We start from the raw sequence: 20,849 nt of genomic DNA on the forward strand, positions 1-20,849 counted from the left end.
AGACCAAATTGTAGTATTGCCCTGGACCTTAGAGATAAATGGGCAAAATTGAAATGTTACACCTGACTGATAGACTCGATTATGATACTACATTAGGTGTCAGATTGGGCTGTTTTTGATATGCCAATCAGTGAGATCCTTAGAGGGGGTCAAAGCCTAGGTATGTTGGGACAGTCCGAGAATTGATTTGAGTGGGTGATCATAGTGATAGGATCAATCATTTTGTCAGGCAAAGTGAATGATCGGGGAAATGCACTATCTCTGAGGGAAACCTAAACTGTCGGCAGTGGATTTTAAATATGTTCGAAATTTGGTTTTGCAAAATATATTTATATAAAGAAATACTTATATATTATGGTTTCAAGATTGTTTGCAATAGGTTTTAAATCCTGGGATCAATGTGAGTAGAGAGTGCAATAGTATACTTTGCAGCCGAGGGAGATGCCATCTCTTGTCGGGCAGTGTTTGATCATTAAGGGCTGAGATGTCAAGTATAAGACTATTGAGGGTTATACCTGATGGACTAATATTGCATCTGCCCATAGTCATTGGGCCTTCATAAGATGGTTGGACCCAATGACCATTTAGTATAAATGTTAGGCCCATTAAGAGCCCATAGTGATGAATTCAGGGGTTCACTATATTTAACAGTGAATTCGGCCAGGCTTTGTAACGGAGGCTAGGATAAACCAATGTGGCTGATGTGTAGATCAATGTTAGGCATACCATACAAAGAGGGCTAAGCTAGCCAGCATTAAAGGGAAGTGAGCCTGAAAGCTTAATGGGCATAAAACCCATTTCGAACTAGGTTAATTAAATAGGGGCAGATCTGAGTTTGGATCAGTAAATAAGGATAAGATGATAACTCTTATCCACTTAAAGAGTCCAGATTCAAATAAAGATTTGGATAAGGGAGCTCTTAATTTGATTAGGAATAAACTGATATTGAATTGCAGATAAGATAATGGATTATCTTTATCACTTAAAGAATTTAGATCCAAATAATGATTTGGATCAAGAGACTCCTAATCAGATTAGGAGGTCACCTCTTTAAGGCTATAAATAGAGAGCAGGACGGATATAAAAAAGGATACACACACAAGACAAAAGACAACTCAATTTGACTGATTTTTGCCTTTAGTTCTTTTTCTCCTTGCTTTTGCCGCTCTGCCTTGTTCGATTTCCATTTTTTGGAACTAATCAAGACTGGATGTTGATATTGTTTTTTGCTATGATAAACAATTTTGAAGTTGTACTCATTACTCCATTCGATTCTTGTTGAAGAATCGCAAGTTCTTGGTGAAGAACTACCTACTGATCCTACCTCATTCTAAGCTGTGTCATTTTTAGTGGAGGGAGGATTTGATACACTCTTTGGGCGTGAATACCTACGTTGGGAGGAGTTTTTTGTATGGATTCCGTATCAGGTATATCCCTTCCTAATCTTGGTTTCGGATTTGGTCCAGTTTGATTATAAGAACGAACATTGAAAGTGCAATTTTTTAAATTGGGAATACGATTCCTAGATGAGAACAAAGAAATTTTTGAAATTTCGCACAATTTTCCTATAGGGTTCAACCATCCATATGATGGGTCTCTCATCTCTTCAAGAGATGTATTTAATAACATTGATAATGAATTAATCATGCAACACTTTCCAAAACATGAAAATTGATAGGGTAAGTATGAGATGTATCTATTTGTCATAAAATGTTTAAGTGAAAATGTTTTAATTTCATCTTTTATTTTATTTATTCAAATATTATAATTAAATTATTGTTATGATAATGTCTCACTGACTAAAATGAATCGCCACTACAGGTGTCTACCGGGTAAAATAGAAATTGCCATCACTAACACTCACACCTGACCATCATTTTATTTGATACCAAAAGTAAAGGAGAGAATGACAGTTCAGCCTAGGGTAATTTATAGGCACAAAGTACAGTTGGGGTAGGTGCCAATTTGGAATTGATGCCAATTCATGGGCGTGCATTGATGCATAGGATGGGGGTAATTGACCTTTTGATATTCTGTATATCTGTAATGATAATCAGAATTCTACAATGGGTTTGTCCGTACTTTTCCCAAAGTAAATTTAGACAAAAATCATAAATCACAAATTAATTAGATTTTATTCTTTCGATCTAAAAATTTGGAATAAGTCTTCAATCCTTAGAAATCTGAATTGCAACCCCTTCCTAGTGGTGGACTTAACTATAAAAACCCCTAAAATTTATCCAAAGCCTACTTTTGTTAATAAGTCAAGTGCTTCAAAGCTTTTTTTTTCCTTCATAAGTACTTCCAAGTTGGAATTGCATTTTATTAGTGTAGGCAGAATAAAAGTGGATTGTGATTTGAATTTGAAGCCATGCTGGTTTAAGGAGGGAACCTCATGGATGGAAAGGAATAACGTTTCCTTCACGTTAGATTGGAATCTAAAAGTAAAAGCACCTTGACGGTTTGACCTGATCTGACCCTATAATAAATATATTATACAAGTGTCAAGTCCCATCTGGTGGGACCCTCATTCGCAGTTCAGAGACGCATCCAGTCTCAAAATGTCTTTTGTCTTCGCATCTATGCCACGTGTCGAGGTACCAAGGCAATGGACGCTTACATTGGTTCCTAGTCCCGGCCGGATAGTATGTTCGGTGCCGGAACATCTTGATGCAGATATCAGGCGATGAGTGAAGCAATTGAGCAAGAGATGCCGAGAAGCGGCAGACCTATGTGATTCCAGTGTTTCGGAATATTGAGATATCTATTTCTGGTCGTCATTAGATATGTCGCTGAGAATTAAAGCTGTGGTAGATAAGTTCGTGCAGGAACTGAAAGAAGCCCTCGATGCAGACATCCAAGACAGGATCATGAAGGAGAGGGAGATGCAGAGCTATATAGAAGAGAGGGAAAGAGAGGTTGCAGAGAGGGAGGCTGCTTGGAAAGCTGAGCTATCTCGCCGTGAGGTAAACGCGAAAACAATAGCAATAAAAATGATTGAAATGGAAAGTTTCCTTGGGAGATGGTTATTGTTTTTGTCTTGGATTAAATTGAAGTTTTTCAGTTGTGAATCCTCACTTGGTGATTTGGAGAGTGCCTATGTTTAATTCTGTCGAGGGAAATTGAAACGGAAGCTTAATAGGTTATTATAAACCAGGATTCTTTTAGTTGTAGATTGTTTTGATAATTTAAATAACATAACCATTTCAATTTCTTATTTCGCTTAAAGGAGCTACAAGTATAGAACATATTAAGCTATAGCGTATATGATAAAAAAATGCCAAAAGTTAGGTGCATGTCCAATCTACCCTTCTCAAGACCCCAGATATCTGGGACCAACATTGGGCAATCGCTAGTCTTAGGAAAACTCGATGACCGTGATATCCAAATAAGGGGACAATAGAGAGAAGGGGGAGGAAGAAGGGCAAAACCTTGATAAAATATATGAATATGAGATGTGCGGCTTGAGATAGTGGCAGAGTTGGTAAAAGAAACGCATAGATTAAGATTTTTCATTGGATAACCTACTAATAAATACAATAAAACCAAACATAGATGTCTATCTTGATTTTTATTTTATTTAAAATAAAAATGTCACATTAAACTCCTAGAACCTGAAAATACATTAAGATCAACCAAAACTGTAAAATGCTAACAATAATTGACATCAATTGAACCCATAACAGCAAGTGTACTGAGTATCCATGAAAGAAACTATTAAGTATCAGGTAGTCGGCATAATAGAAAGATTACATAGTGCACATTGACAAAATCAAATACATGTTAACTAGATCCATTGTTCTTGTTAGTAATCAAAACAATTAAGTTGTGTGGTGTTTTTTTTTTTCTTTGGTAATAAATAAAAAAGAAACTTTCATTCAAATAAAGAGAAGAATACAGGTAGTGGGGTGATGAGTAATCACCCATGAGTTTTTACTAGTTCCTGCGCCAACCTTCCAAGAAATGCAGAGCCATCACAGAATGGAACTCCATAATCTCCTACACCCCGCCCTATATGATGTTGAAACTTCTCTTGAATCCCATCCAAAATTAACCACCTCAAATTTAAAGCAACCACACTTCTCTATAAAACCTCCTTCTTCACCCGTAATCTCCAACTCGACTTACCCGATAAAGCTTTATTAAGCAACCTTTCTAACAAAAAAAAGCAACCTTATTCTTCTTATGCCCAATCCTTCCTTCTCCTTGGTTCTACATATCCAATCCCACTTTACCATGTGCATCTTTTTTTCCTCCACTCTGATGTTCCAAGGAAATTCCCTTTGCAATCTCTCAATTTCTTTTGCAACCAAAGCTTGCACTTTGAGAAGCTTGAGAGACCCTTTATGGAGGAGGAAATCAAGGCTGCCATTTCCAAGTTAGCGGATGACAAATCCCCAGGGCCAGATGGTCTCACCAACCTTTTTTATGTAAAATGCTGGGATATAGTGAAACAAGACCTGATGAATGCCTTCTAGGCGTTTCATGCAAATGCTTCTCTGCAAAGAAGCTTAAACACTACCTTTGTCACTCTCATTCCAAAAATAGAAGGGGCTGTTAATGTCAAAGATTTCAGACCAATCAGTCTTTTGCACAGCTTTTATAAGATTTTAGCTAAAGTTCTAGCCGAGAGAATGAAAGGGGTGTTAGGAAATGTAATTTCAAACAATCAAAGTGCTTTTGTCCCGGGGAGGCAGATGCTTGACTCTGTACTTATTGCCAATGAACTGATTCATTCAAGAAGAAGAGAGAGAGTCCCTGGTTTGATTTGTAAATTAGATATTGAAAAGGCCTATGACCATGTCAATTGGAGATGCATTGATGCTGTACTGCAGCATATGAATTTTGGCTTGAAATGGAGGAATTGGATCAAAGTATGTATAACTTCCCCTAAATTCTCAGCTTTGATTAATGGTCAGTTAGCAGGGTTTTTTGACAGCTCAAGGGGCTTGAGACAGGGGGATCCCCTCTCCCCATTGCTAATTTACTTGTGTTATGGACATACTTGTCCTCTTTTGCAAGAAGGCAGCTGACTCTGGTTGTTGGGAAGGTTTTGCAATATCCCCTGAGGGGGAAAAGGTCAATATCCTTCAGTTTGCAGATGATACATTATGCTTTGTGGATGCCTCCCCTTCTCGGTTGGACTTAGTCCTTGGGATCTTAACCTGGTTTGAGGTAGTTTCTGGGCTCAAAGTTAATTTGAATAAAAGTCAAATCATTCCAGTGGGGCAAGTTGACAATTTTGAAGATTGTGCTGAGGTGCTGGCTTGTCAGATTGATTTCCTCCTTGTGAAATATTTGGGACTGGCCTTAGTGGCAAATTGGTCTTCTTCCTCCGTGTGGGACTCAGTCATTGAAAGAATGGAGAGAAAATTAGCTTCTTGGAAGGCAAGATACCTCTCTTTTGGGGGCAGGGTTACTTTGATAAAAAGTACCCTCTCCAATCTGCCCACTTATTTCCTGTCTCTTTTCCCTATCCCAAACAAAGCAGCAAAAAGATTTTAGCGGCTTCAGAGAAACTTTATTTGGAGGGGTTGGGAAGAGGAAAACAAAATCTACTTAGTCAAGTGGGACAAGTGTGTTGTCTTAAGGAAGAAGGTGGTTTAGGAATAAGGAAATTAAAGAGTTTTAATTCAGCCCTTCTAAGTAAATGGATTTGGAGGTTTTCTTCTGAAAGGAATGCTTGGTGGAGATCTCTTATAGCTGAAAAATATGGGATGGAGTGGGGTAACTGGAGATCTAGAGATCCTCCTCCAAGTTGGGGTAACTCCCTTTGGAAAGGTATCATGAAGAATTTTTCTACTTTCTTGGGAGGAATTTCAGTCAAGATTGGGAAAGGGGATAGAACTAAATTTTGGAAGGACCCTTGGTGTTTGGATGGGCCATTGGCTGATTCCTTTCCTCTCCTATTTAAGTGTGCTTTTAATCAAGATTCCTCAGTGGCTGAGGTTTATTGTTCTTCAGGAGATTCTTTTATTTGGACCCCCCTTTTTAGGAAGAATTTATTTGACCGGGAGCTGGAAGAGGTGTTGGAGCTGATGGATCTCCTTCAGAAGCAGAAGCTTGACCTTGGCTTGGAAGATAATTGGTGCTGGAAATGGAACCCTGATGGCTGTTTTCTTGTCAAATCTCTAGCTTCCAAATTATGCAGCTCGGATCCCCCAGACTTTCCTGCTACTCAGATCTGGAATCCTACAAGTCCATCTAGATCCAACTTTCTGGTGTGGACAATGGTCCTTGACAAATGCCTTTCCAGATCTAATCTTGAGAGGCGTGGCATTCAAATATTGGATCTATCTTGTGGTCTTTGTGGTTCTCTCCCAGAATCTACAGATCATTTGTGTCTTCACTGTTCGGTCTCCTCTTAGGTGTGGGAGCACTTTCTGAAATCCATGGACATCAGCTGGGTTATGCCTAGGTTGGTCAAAGAGCTACCGTGTTGCTGGAAAGTAAAAGGCCTAAGTAAGAGGAAAATTAGTGTGGAGGACCATTCCTGCAGCAGTTTTGTGGTCCAATTGGACTGAAAGAATCAACAGAATCTTCTGTAATAGAGTTAAAAGTCCCGAAGACCTTGTACAGAGAGCAGTGGGCAAGCTGATCTCTTGGGTGTCTGTTACTGAGGAGTTCAGGCACCTGAACTTGCCTCTTTTATTTTGGTCTCAGTCCTGTTGGAGCTTGTAATTTGTGTTGTTATCAGGCTGTTTTTCCTTGGCCTGATCTCTGTCTGTACTGTACGGTTTCTTGTTCTGAATAAAATTGCCTTATTTTTTCCAAAAAAAAAAAATAATAAGTAGGTAAGTTGGACAAATTAGTGTAGTTTTGCCTCCAAAAGGTAGGCACTTTCCTTTCCAACCTGCTAGTTTCTGCTCAACTCTATCCAACACTTTTGGCTGCCAAGTGGATGCTGAAGATGCTTTAGCCCCAATTGGGAGACCCTAATAAGTAAATGGAACTTCCCCTACAAGACAACCCAATGATACTTCACAGTCCTCAAGCAATGAATGGGAGGATTTTTAGTGAAAAGAGTATAACAGAAATGGAAATCTTTGATTTTGTGAAAATTAAAGTGGCACATTTTGAGAACTTGGAAGGAAGTGGCCTTATCGGCTCAAGCCAAGGAAAGGGTAAACATGGAATGGAGACCCCCAACAACCAACTTTGTTAAATTCAATTTTGGTGGGAGTTATATTGGTAGTCAGGTTGCAGCTGGACTGGGAGGGGTGTTCAGAGACACAGAAGGAAAGGTCTTAGCACTATATTCAGGGCCATTAATGCATTGACAGCAGAGCTCTGTGGATTACTCCATGGGTTAAAATTTGCTAGGCAATTTGGTTTTCACAACTTGGAAGTGGAAGTGGACTCTCAGGTGGTCATTTCATGGACAAGATGTAGCTCCAAAATCCCATGGGTCTATAGACATACTTTTCAGCAAATGGGATGGAGGATACATTACCTAACAAGGGAAGCAAGGCACCAAATGTTTTGGGCAGAATTATAAAGTATAAAGTTTGTCTTTAAGAAGTAAATCCCACCTATTTGTAATACTTGAAATTGATATTAATAAATCTTTTTTACTGATAAAAAAATGAATGAGCAATATCCTGTACACATTTTTGTTCAAGTTGATTTTTCAACACTGACAACACCGTAAAGCATTTTAAAATAGCTATCAAATTCGGCAGTTATTCTATCGAGGCTTCCACAAATATCAAAGTGTCCTCTGCATATTGAAATTAGTAATGCCTAATCTTTCACCACCCACTTTGACACCTGTAATTAAACCTCAACCACCCCTTATTAATTAGCAAGTTTAACAACTCCACCACCAAAACAAAGAGCATATGAGACAATGGATCTCCTTGCCTAATTCCTTTTGTTGCATTAAAAAATTGTGTTTAAACTCCAGCTACAAGCATTGAAAACGAAATTGAAGAAACACATGCAAACATCCAACTTCTCCACTTCTCCCCAAAATACATCCTGGTGTGAACTTCCTCCAAAAATCCCCAATCCACATGATTATGTGATTTTTCAATATCAATTTTACAAATTACCCCATCCACCCCACTTCTTATCCTTGCATCCACACATTCACTTGCGATTAACACTCTCCAATATTTGCCTATCCTCCACAAAAGCCATTTGAGCTGGGCCCACTATCAAGTGTAACACTCTCTTCAACCTGGATGATAACACCTGGTCAATAATCTTGTAAGGATCTGAAACCAGTGTTTTAAAAGGGCATGGCACAAGAAGAAAAGCAAAGGGGCCTTTTTGTTCCTGAGGTGCAAGGTGCAAGGCAAGGTGTGCACCTTTTTGAAGAAAGGCACAAAACTTTTTAAAATTTTCAAAAATGGAAAAATTCCAAAAAATAGTATTAACAAAAAATTCATACTTAAATTTTAAACTAAATGTTTTAAAAAACATATTAGCTCAAATTAAAATACATAAACATAACATATGCAACAAATTCAAAGTGAAAATGTACACATAATTTTTTTTGGATAATTAAATGAAATTTTATTGAAACAAAAAAGAGGAGCAAATACAGCAGGGCAAGGGGAGGGGTAAAATTTCTTAACCCTTCCCAAGAACAAACTTATATTACAACATTGCCCAAAAAAGATCAACTCTTCCCACCCCTTGTTTAGCAAGTGCATTCGCAAAGGAGTTTGCACTTCTCTTAATCTGCTGAACCTTAATCTCCTTGTCTTGGATCAGCCATTTAAACTTTCTTTTTCTCATTCGAAAACTTCCAGTCCCATTCTCTTCCTTTTGAAGCCAACCAATGAGCAACATTAAATCACCTTCCACAACTGGTTTTCTGATAGTTAATTCCTTCGCTCTCTTTATCCCTTCCAAAATTACCATAACCTCAGCTCTTAGGGAATCCCCTACTCCAATGGCACCAGAATACATAGCAATAAATTTTCCTTCCTCATCCCTAAAAACTCCTCCTATACCTGATGAGGTCAGATTGCTTTCACTACTTATGTCAAAATTCAGTTTTGTGAACCCAAATAGTCGGAGGGGACGAAAGTGGACTAGTCACATATTTAAGAGGAGCTGAACAAGCCACTTCTTTCCAATTCTTGGTAATGTCTCCTATTGAAATACCTCACAAGAGTATCATAGTCTTTACACAATGAACCACCCTAATAGTTATTGTTTTAATGATGACATCCTTACTTTTTTTCTTTTTTTCCGGAGATTTTTTTTTTTTGATTTCTTTCTTCCCAAATTGTCCAACAAACAGCTGCTCTTACACATCTCCATAGTATTCTACTTCTTTTCTTTGATCTTGTAGTAGAAAAAGGAGCAAACAAGCTCTATAAACTTGGTGGAGGGTCCATCTACAACCAAATAGAGAGAGAAACCAATTCCAAAGCATTGAGACAAAAGGGCAGAAGATTAATAAGTGACAGCAACTTTCATCATTATCTTTACAAAGGATGCACTAGTTTGGGGATAAACACCAACTATGTCTTTTTCTTTGGAGCAAATCACAAGTGTTACACTTTTCTAAGAAAGCTTCCCAACAAAAAGCTCCTATCTTGGGAGGAATTGGTTTACTCCAAACTTCCTTAACTGGAAAAGGTTGCCTAGGGTTAGATGAATGATTTACTTACTCTCTAAAGAAGTAAGCATAGGAAAAAACACCCGATGGTGGAGTCCAAATCCGGTTAGCCCTTCTAGAAGGATCCAACACCACCCCATCTAGAACTTTAATCAAAGCAGAAACATTGTTCAATTTAGAATCTCTAAGTGCCCTTCTAAAACCCATATTCCAGTAAAAAATTGAGCTTAGATTAGAATGGACTTGAAATGTGGTGACATGCTCATTTTTTAAACCTAGAGAGGAAATATAAGGACGAGAATTGTTCTTTCCAAGGTAATTCTCCCACCTAGACATGTTCCTAGAGTTTCACAAGATTTCCAGAGCAAATGTCATACCTGATGGAAGGAAGGACGGTTGAATGACATGACCATATTTCCAAGGAGAAGTTCTTGTGGCCTTAGCCAATACTCCCACATTCCATCTTTCAGTTGCTTGCCCATGGATACTTAGAACCACTTTAGTCCACAACTTAACCCTATCCACTCTCAGCCTCCATAACCATTTTCCCAACAAAGCCTTATTCTTCTTCTTTTGTAAATTACCTAATCCTAACCCACCAACACCCTTAGGAATCTTATACACTGACAAGAAATAAATAGGCAAATTATCCAACGTAGATTTAATTAATGTTATCCTACCTCCCAAGGAAAGGTAGTTTCTTCTTTCATAAAGCTAATCTCTTTGTGAATCTATCAATCACCAGATTGCAAAAACTGCTCTTATTCGGATTATCCCCTAGGGGTAGACCCAAATAACTCAACAGCCATTAAGTAACTGCAAAACCCAATATATGAGCCCTATCTTCCACTTCCGTATGACTCATTACTTCCAACCACACAATTCTTATCAAAACTGTCTTTAAGATTGGACATTTGTTCAAACAAATTAATCACCAACTTCAAGTTACTAACCTGTCTGACCTCATCTCCTTTGTAGAACAAGATGGTATCATTTGCAAATCGTAAATGGGTAATTGAAACCTTATCCCTTCCTACTTTCCACCCTCTCACCAAATTTCTAGAATCTACCCTCTTAATTAATCTCCCCAAAACTTCGACAATCAAAGTGAAGTGGAAAGGAGAGAGGGGGTATCCTTGCCTAATACCTCTAATGGTAGGAAAGCGATCTACCACTGAACCATTCACCAAAATAGAGTAGTGGCAAGTCCAAATACACCCCTATACCTACTTACACCACCTCTCCCCAAACCTAAAGGAATCTAGCAGTTCCATTAAAAATGACCAATCAACCATGTCATTTGCCATTTCAAGATCCAATTTGCAAATTGACCCTTTTTTCCCACTTCTTTTAAAATCTTCAACACTTTCATTAACAATTAAAAATCTACTCGACAATTTGTCTACTTTTTATAAAGGCACCTTGATTTGGGGAGATGAATGTATGAAGCACCTATCTAATCCTCCCAGACAGTACCTTAGCAATGATTTTATATTAACTGTTTACCAAGCTAATAGGCTGAAACTTTTGAAAGTAAGGAAAAATGCAAGGAAGCTTTAGTTGAAACAATAACATTGAGGGTGGCACATTGGGTAAAAAGCTTAAAGCTGTTCTCAGATTTAAAAGTTGAAGACTTTTTCAGGGTTTGGGTCTTATTGCTGTTTCATCATCTATGAGGTGACAGGTTTGTGAGACCTGGTCCCCTCCAACAGAGGGTTGGAAGAAGCTGAATTTCGATGGGAGTTGTGTGGGTAACCCAGGCCCTTCAGGTATTGGGGGGGTTATTAGAAATGAAAATGGTTCCATTATTGCTCTGTTCTCCGGTCCTGTGGAGGAGGGTGATGTGGCTAGGGCAGAGTTTCTAGCTGTAGTATATGGGGCTGAGAAGGCCAAAGAGCTGGGGATTAATAGACTGATCGTCGAGGTAGACTCAAAAACTGTGATAAAATGGTTGCAGAAAGGGGAATGAGTGACCTGGCAGCTGAAGAATGATTTCAGAAGGTTCAAATGGATGTCAAGGAATATGTCTAGCAAAGCAAAGGGTTCAAAGAACAGATATGTTTTGGGCACATTTGTAATTCTGTCCTGGGTCAGCTTCTATGCTGATTTCTTTGCAACTTCTTGTTTTATTCTAAAGCATCTTAATTAATGAAAATTTTTAGAGTTATTGATAAAAAGAAAGCTAATAGTCTGAAACTTTCTAGGATGACTTGCTCCCATCTTTGGAACTAAGGCAATGAAAGGAGTATTTAGACCCGGATTAATCACTCTCTTTCAAAAAATTCAATGAAAACCTTTTGAATGTCATCCTTAAGAATGCCCCACTAGTCCTGGTAACTTAGGCCAACCCTAACCTTCTAACCTTATTCTGTCATTTAGGGTCCTTGTATAGATATGTTTGAAGTGATCCATAAAAGCCCCTACAATTATCATTTACCACAAGCTTAGAGATGTGATTTTTCTTTCTCCTCTCATTTGCTATATTGTGAAAGTATTTTGTATTATTGTCTCCTTCCCTCACCCACTTGTGCCTAGATTTTTGTCTCCAACATATTTCTTCTTTGAAAAGAATATCTTCCAATTTCTTCCAAGCTCCCACATCATCTTCTTACCCTTTCCCCAAAGTTCCGTCTCCTTCCTTTGCCTCCAAGACCTCAATTTGATTTATCACCTCTTGTTTTCTTTCTTCTATCATTCCAAAATGCTGTATATTCCATTTCTTAATTCTAGATTTCAACTCTTTTAACTTCCAATGAAATTTCATTCCCTCCCTTGGGTTACTCTCATTCCACCAATCCTTTACTTTTTCCCTGAACTCCAGGTGAAGTAACCACATATTCTCAAATTTAAATGGGGCTGGACCTCTATCTCCAAACTCATTCTTACTAGTAGAAATTGGCCAATGATTAGAAGTTACTCTAGGAAGTGCATTGGATACTAAGTCGCCCCGATGCTCTTCCCAATCTGCAGTGAAGAGGAATCTGTCTAATTTTGAGTAAATTGGGTCAGCCCGAAGGTTGGACCAAGTGAAGCTGTTATATAACAAATTCAATTCCTTAAGCTCAAACATGTTGATGAACTCATTAAACTTCCCTATACTTGTGGTGTTTTTTTGCCTTGAATTATCAGACTCCTCTGTGAATCTAATTACATTAAAATCCCCTCCTATACACCAAGGTCCTTCACAAAGTCCTTTGATATCACCCAACTCTTCAAACAACTCATTCCTTTCTCTGTAACCATTAGGGCCATAGATGTTAGTCAAAACCCATTCATACTCATCTGCCACTTGTTTAAACTTAACAGAAACTGTAAATCTTCCCACTGTTTCTTCAACTCCCTTCACAATCTCATGATTCCACAAAGTTACTATCCCTCCAGATGATCCCCAAGTGGGACTCATTGCCTAACTAATTCTTCTTGCCCTCCACATACTTCTAGCCCACCTATCATCAAAAGTTGTCAGCTTAGATTCTTGAGTTAGAACTATGTCTAGGTTTTCTTTCCTTATAACCCCCTTTATTTGAGATCTCTTACATTTCCCAAACATCTCACATTCCAACTTACAATCTTCATTTCTCCAAATTTGCCCCCTAGCCTATACTCTTGACTACCCGCTTCCCCTTCTCCTTCTCTTCCTTTCACTAAACTCTTTATCTCCTTCCATATCCAATCTTAATCTCTCAACTTCACTCAATTTCCTTTTTCTAAACTTCCCTTCTTCCTTCTTGTTCCTCAAACAGTTTAGCTCTTTCGGGTCTTTAGACCCCTCACAAATTCTCTCAGGTTCCCCCCATCCCAGTTACAAGACTCCCATTTTCCTTTCCCATTATTCTTCTCCTTGTCCAAATCTTTTCTTTTTAATTCTTCAAACTCTTCTACTATTAAGTCCCACTGCCTTCTCCCTCTCTCCTCCTACACTACAATATCCCCGCTTTCTCCTTCAGCTTCCAATTCATGGGCCAGGGTTTGGTAGCAGTCTGGGAAACTAGAGAACAAACAACAGGCACAGAGCAAAAGTTAGTACCCAAATCCAAATTCTCAGACTTACCTGGACCTGGTTCCAAGGAAGACTTAACAACCTGAAGTGGGACCTCAACACTCTTTCCCATTTGGGAAGTTTGTGTTTCACAAACCAACTCAGGGAGAGTTTTTTGTAAGGAGCTTCCTAAGCTTAGATCACACCCACCTTTACTTCCACAACTCTGTCATTTATCCACATCTGTAGAATCCTTGTGAAAATTCTAGTGATCATCCACTAACCCCTTATGGACACCTTGCCCATGGTTTAAATGATCTAAATGGTCCATTTAACCACCCTCTCACATCCTCCTCATCAAACTCTTTTTCCAACCACTCCCTCAACACCTCCCCTATTTTATTGAATTCCAACCCATCTAGGAAGTATTTCCTACTTGGGTCCATTTTGAATAACTTCAAAAAATAGTTCGTTATTATTTCCTCAATCTCCCTTTGGTTGTCAATCACCCTATTCCCTTCTTCCGGTTTAAAAATAAAGTTTCTTCTTTCCCTTGCCATCATATGAAAGAAAAATGAATTGTTCTTATCACCTTCCTTCAACCGCAATGCCCTAGATTTTTGCCTCCAAATTACCTCTTCATATGGTGAATCATTTTTTCAAGCTCTTCCCTTTATTCCTCTCTTGTTTTTCTCCCTTCCCTTAATATATTAGTGTCCTTCTTCCAATCTATCTAGATCTGCCATCTTTAGTAATTCTGTTTTTTTTTTCTTTTTGTTTTCGTTTTTTTTTTGTCTCAACATTCCCCAAAACTGATTTTATTCCATATCGTCAGGTCTTCCCTTAACAGTTGTAATTTCTTCATAAAAAAAACCCAACTTTTCTCTGAATTTGATAACTTCTCCATTTTATCTTCCATCTTCTACAAACTGAAGGAATTATGGATGCCCAAATTGCATATTTTCAAATCTAAAAGGTTTGGTCCCATCCACCTTTGAGGAACTTCTCAACAAAATTGGCTTGTGATCCAAGATTGAAAAGGCAAAGGTCTCTTTAATTCGAGAAAAAAAATTCTTCCTAATTAGAATTGAAGAAAGATCTATCCAATCACCTTAAAATCAAAGGTATTTGCCCATTTGACCAAGTAAACTTTGAACCCAATTTCCTACAATCCAATAATCCGTTTCTTCTAATAAAATTGTTGAAGCTTCTTATTCCACTCAACACTCTACTATCTCTCCCCCTTTCTTTTCATTGGTTTTCAAACACATTGAAATCCCCCCTCCCCAAGCATCCGAGGACGCACACCCACTTAATGAACCCCCTCCAACTCCTCCCACAACTCCACACTATCCTCTTCTCCATTTGGACCACAAACATTAGAAACTAGCACCTTTTCCTTTGGTTTCAAATGCTCAACACCACCAACATTAAAAAAAGATCCCTTAAAAAAAACCACCCTAGCCCAAACATCTAGGTCCCAAATAATTAACAAGCCTTGGGTAGACCTGCTCCTGATTTTTTTGGCCAGCACTCTCATCCTCCAGGGCTGAGCTGAACTTAGGTTTCAACAGGAACCTTAGAGAATTTGAAATTCCTAGTGTGTCTGAGAGCTGTTAGCTTTGCTGAATTCAGTGGTCCTGGGAGAAGGTGGTTAGGATTCTAGGTTTGGGACTTAATCCTCATTGTTTGTTCTGGTCTTTCTTTAATTCCCTGGTAGCCACCTCCCCTTCTTCTTTCCCAGTCAAGGAAGTTTGGTGTTCTCCCATCCCCCAAAAATCAGTGCTTTCTGTTGGGCATTGTTTCATTGCTGTATTAGTACCTTTGACTTGCTTCAAAGAAAAAAGATCAAATTGGTGTTTCCTTTATAAGTTAAATGGTGAGACTGCCTCTTAATCTCCTGTCCTTTTGTTAGCTTTATCTGGCATTGGTTTTCTTCTCTCTTTGGATGTAGATGGTCTTCTCTTGGCAATTTGGAAGAATTGTTTAGCCCTATTGTTTTTAGTTGTACTAAAAGGAGGGACACAAGATTTTAGGAAGATGTACTAGAGCAGTGGTGCTTTGGACTGTTTGGGAGGAAAGGAACTCAAGATTTTTTGAAGATAAAGAAAGAAGGAAGCTCTGGTAGATGTCATACCTCTAAGAGTGGCACAATGGGCTAAAAGTCTGAAACTTTTCTCAGATTTTAAGGTTGAGGATTTTTTCAGGTCTTGGGGTGTAATTGTTGCCTCATTGCCCAGAAGACAGAAAATAGTTGAGTGGTCACCCCAAACTGTGGTTGGAAGAAACTGAATTTTGATGGGAGTTGTGTGGGCAATCTGGGTGCCTTAGTTATAGGAGGGGTCATTGGGGATGAGGAAGGAAACATCATGGCCGTATACTTGGGACCAACTAAACAAGGTGATGTGGTTAGATTAGAGCTACTGGCTGCAATATATGGGGTTGAGAAGGCCAAAGATTTGGGTATTGATAGACCGATCATTGAGGGTGATTTGAGAACTGTTATGAACTGGCAGAAGAAGGGTGGGGGTTGACATGGCATCTAATAAATGAATTCAAGCGATTTAAATGGCTATCAAAAGGCATGACAATCGACATTAAATGGGTTAGGAGAACTGCAAACAGTCTGGCAGATGGTTTAGCTAGGCAAGGGGTACAAACAATTTCCATATATTGGGCTCAATTGTAATTCTTGGGTTGGGTCAGCTTTTCTAAAGCTGTGTTTTTTTCTTGTACACAACCTCTTGTTGTAATTATTTTTTTCTATTATTAATGAAATCACTTCTGTGTTGCTGATAAAAAAAAAACAATTAACAAGCCTCCCACTAAGCCATTTGCCTCACAACCCACCCATCCAACTGATAGGCCCCCAATTATCCTCACATATGCTAGGAGAGGAAAAGGGCAGCGCAAGCCAGGTCAGCAGTCGGTTGAGGGAAATGTTTAGCAATGCAGCTAAACATTTCCCTCAACCGATTGCTGACCTGGCTTGCGCTGCCCTTTTCCTCTCCTAGCATATGTGAGGATAATTGGGGGCCTATCACCAACATCATTTGAACCCCAAAGATCATTAATGATACCTATGTCCAGCCTTTCCAATTTAGTCTCTTGTAGCATCACCATATCCAGTCAATAACATCTCACCATATTCCTCACTGCCTCCCTTCTCTTATAGTCCCTCAACCTTCTCAACATTCCACTAGCACGTTCTCATCTCTTCCCTTAGCCTTTCAGTATTTCTCTCTCTCGCCCCCTACCTTTTGTAACTTGTTTGTACAAATTGCTATCATTTCTGGTCTTTGGTTTTTTGTACCTTTTTCAACTCTTTGAATGTTCTTTTGGTAATTCATCTCCTACAAATCAAAGGCCCAACACTTTACTCACTTCAACTTCAGTGTTCACTTTTTTTTTTTTTTTTTCAAATCAAATGTTTTGTCAATCATATGTCTTTCATTCATCCTCACTTTATCGTCACTTATTTCACTTGAAACATCATCCTCTTCTAATGACTCACAATCAGAATCCCCTTGATTGTTGATTTATAGAGGTTTGGCCCTACATTTTCTTTTCCTATAATAATACTCTGGAGTCTTCTCCACCCCTTGGAAATAGCCTCTCTGTGTATTTGTAGGGGTAAGGCTACGTACATCTGTTCCTCCCCAGACCCTTTAACTTTCTCCACCCCAAATCTTTTTTCATTTTTCAATCTCCTTGTTTCCTCCTTCCTTCCCTTTTTCTAAGCCCTCCGTATTGTTATGCTTACCTTCCTTTTCTTCTACAAGACCCTCAGTCCTGGCTTCTCTTGGCTCCTAATGACTCTCTGCCCCTCCCTTTCAGATTTGAGATTCAACTCTATAGTTCTGTCCTCTAACTCCTTGTTTGAACTACCATTCTCCCCAACCTCTTCTCCTTTCAGCACCGCTTCTAACCTCTACCTCGTAAATATTTATCTTTTCTGTATTAACTTCAACCTCTATTACTGGACCTAACTAGTCTTTGTGATTTCTTAACTCACCATCAACTGGATTATTTCTACATTCATCATGCAACCATGATTGGTAGTAAAAATTTGTCATGTAAGGTGGAGAAGCCAAAGGATGGAAATGACTCACCAAAATGGCCTCGAGAAATTCCTCTATTCCTAACTTTGTCCTGCCCTTGTCAATTCATCTTTCACTTTGAACAACTATAATTGCATTGCCTACTTTTCTATTAATTCTTGTCCATTGATCATCTTCCTTTCGAACATTTAGGTCAATACCTACATTACCAAAGTGATTTGTTGAAATTGTTCCTACATGCTTGTAATCATAATGAGTGATAAACCATTGATAGTTGCCTCTCCCTCTTACCTCTGTTGTCTTTCGTGCTAAACATCTTGAAGCTTCTTGACTTTTCCTCTCCTTGGGATCCCTATCTTTGAACAACCCTTTGTAATGAAACCCTTAGAAGAATTTGGTAACCCCCACTCTTATTGTTAATGGGCCCAATTAGATTTGAATTGTTAACTGGTCCAAAACCTTTAAAATTTGAATTGGCCCCACCATTCCTTTTAATATTTGATTTTCCATGAATGCTGTTAAAATTTCTAGAATTACCTCGCTACCCTTCTTCCTTGACCCATCATCTTCCTTCTTCCCTTTCCCCTTTGCCTGTTTGTCACTTTCCTTCCCTTGTGAAACCCTAATTTTGTTCTCTGTCTTCTCCTTTAAGTTTTATGTTCTAGTGCACTTATCAATTAAAGTAAACATTGGGTCACCATTCCTCACAATCATTCTCAGTTCAAAAGCTTCTCCTACATGGAATAAATCAAGAAGAGTTGGAAGTGAAGATGGGTCCTCTGTTTCTATTAAGATTTTTGCAGATTGTATTTGCACCCAAAGCCTACTAAAATCAAATCTTTTGAATTTGCCACAAGCATTCTCTATTTCTACTAAGGTTTGTGTGCTCCAAGCATGAAGAGGGATTCTGAAGTCTTCAATCCAAATGAAGGATTTTTGCTGTGCTATAAACCTTGTGGGGACCATCTATCCAGCCTTAGTTCAGGTACCTCCCCCATTTTTCTCTCGATCTAGCAATGTCTTAGCACTACTCTTCTTGAAAATAAATAAGAAAGTACTTACTCCCAATTTTCTTGCTCAAAAGAAACTCCATCTATTCCATCCTGCAAATGCCCGCCTTTCCACCTCACTTATTTCACGATTAGAGTTTTGAGACCTCCTAACTAAACACCGGTGGATGAACTCCAACCTTTCATCTAGTTCCTGAAATTCCCCAACTATAACACCTCTTTATGCCATCCCCTCCAATACTGTAACTTTCAATCAATGTTCTTCGCAAACAGCATCCCACAATCCCTTTTCCATTGTCATTGGTGATAGGAGGTCCATGCCAATTTGGATTTTCCACCCTTGTGAAGCATATATAGGAATCTATGTCTGTCTTCTATACTTTCTCATTACACGGAAAATCACAATTATTTTTTTTATGGTAAAGAAAAATTTTATTAAAAAAAGAAGGTATAAGGAAAGTTGATAAGAAATCAACCACCCTAAAATTATTGATAAAAAAATAACCACTCTAAAACCAAAATATAAACATCGTACTGCAAGGACAAGTAGCCCTTTATACATCAACCGGCCCAAATCCACAACCCCATTACTTCAACTAAAAATATCCACCTAAAAAGCACTATACCAGTATCTCCGGATTTTTTGAGATTCATTCCTCTTCCATGGCATCATTAGACTCAGAATTTGGTATCTGCATCATTTCAATCCCTCCTCTTTAGGTCGATAAAAGCTTTTCTTGAAAACTAATCACCTCCCAAAAGGGTAAGGTAAGATGGTGCTTTTATTCATAGAACATGGAATATAGGACTTGTCAACAAAACATAATTGAGGCAATTTGCATTTAAGAAGACTAGAAGGAGAAATAAGACTAAGTTTATCAAAATGTGGGTGCCAAAGATGACAATGCCACAACTGCTAGTTACTCCTTGAAGAAGAGGATGTTGATGATGCAAGTGAACAACTATGGAAAGATGTCAAACTATTCCTACCAAACTCTATAGCAAAAAGGTGTCCAACCTTGTAGCCCCTCCCTTTCACTGTCCTAGTGAGTTGGTTCTCTATGAAACAACCATTACGAGAAAAATGGATAGAGTATCCATCATCAACTAGTTGACCCATAGAGATTAGATTAGTGGCTAATTTTGGAATAAGAAATATTTTTTGATCAATAACTGAATTTCATTAGATTAATATAAAAATAGTTACAGGATTGGGAGATGTAAACTGTCTTACCTCACCACAACAACTATGCAATTACAAAAGAGCCCAAAACAAATGATTCCTTCCCATCCCTTGTTTAGCTAAAACATCAGCAAAGGCATTTGCAGTCCTTTTAACCCAGCTGAATTGCAATTCCATATCTCTCGTCAGCCATTTACATCTCTTTTTCTCATTGTTGTAAATCCAGAAACCCTTATCTTCCTTTCGCAACCGTTCCACTACTAATTTTGACTCACCTTTGATAATCAACTTCCTAACATCCAGCTCCTTTGCCTTTTGCACTCCTTCCATGACAGCTGAGCCATAACCTCAGCCCTTAGAGAGTCACCTACTCCAACAGGGCCCCGAATATAATCCAATAACTCTGCCTTCACCATCTCCAAAGACCCCTCTACTACCAGAAGGACTCGAGTTTCTAGAACTACTCCCATCAAAGTTCAGTTTGATGTAATTAAACGTTGGATGAGACCAAACAAGACTTATATTGGATCTATGACAATCAGAACTAGCCACTTCCATCCATGAATTCAAGATATCACCTGCTGAGAAGTTGGCAAACATATCCATTGATTTAACCCAATGAACCACTCCCACTGTAATGGTTTCTATGGTAGCTTCTCTACTTCTTTCCCTTTTTGAAAACAATCTTGCATTCCTCTCTTCCCATATGGTCCAACTTACAGCCACCCTAACACATCTCCACAAGACTCGTCCCGTTTTCTTTGGCCACCTCAAGAAAGAGGAATCAAACAAGCACAAGCTTTACACATTAGTCGGGGGAGACCACCTGTACCCAAGTAACAAGAAAAACCATTCCCAAATAGAAGTAACAAAGGAGTAGGAAATTAGTAAGTGAAAGCAAGTTTCTCCATTATCCTTACACATTACACATCAGCAAGGAGATAAGCACCAATTTGTTCTTTTCCTTTGGAGTAAATCGTAAATCGCACACCAATGAGGAGTTAAGCAAGTTTTTCCAGGAAGACTTCCCAACAAAAAA

The 20,849-nt window shown here is 38.6% G+C and overlaps 1 protein-coding gene across 1 annotated transcript in view; it reads left to right on the plus strand.

Annotated features, from left to right (window-relative positions):
* Positions 1–2,570: 2,570 nt before the first annotated feature.
* The window catches only part of LOC148843713 (beta-mannosyltransferase-like protein), a 35,683-nt gene continuing 17,404 nt past the window's right edge, over positions 2,571–20,849 (plus strand). Inside the window, exon 1 of the mRNA XM_088959822.1 lies at positions 2,571–2,966. Coding sequence (XP_088815948.1) covers positions 2,787–2,966 — 180 coding nt within the window. The 5' untranslated portion in view covers positions 2,571–2,786. The remainder of the gene's footprint in view (positions 2,967–20,849) is intronic.

The sequence above is a fragment of the Nelumbo lutea genome, chromosome 8 (genome assembly GCF_056320005.1).
Source record: "Nelumbo lutea isolate HS-2025 chromosome 8, American lotus-T2T, whole genome shotgun sequence".
Lineage (NCBI taxonomy): Eukaryota > Viridiplantae > Streptophyta > Magnoliopsida > Proteales > Nelumbonaceae > Nelumbo > Nelumbo lutea.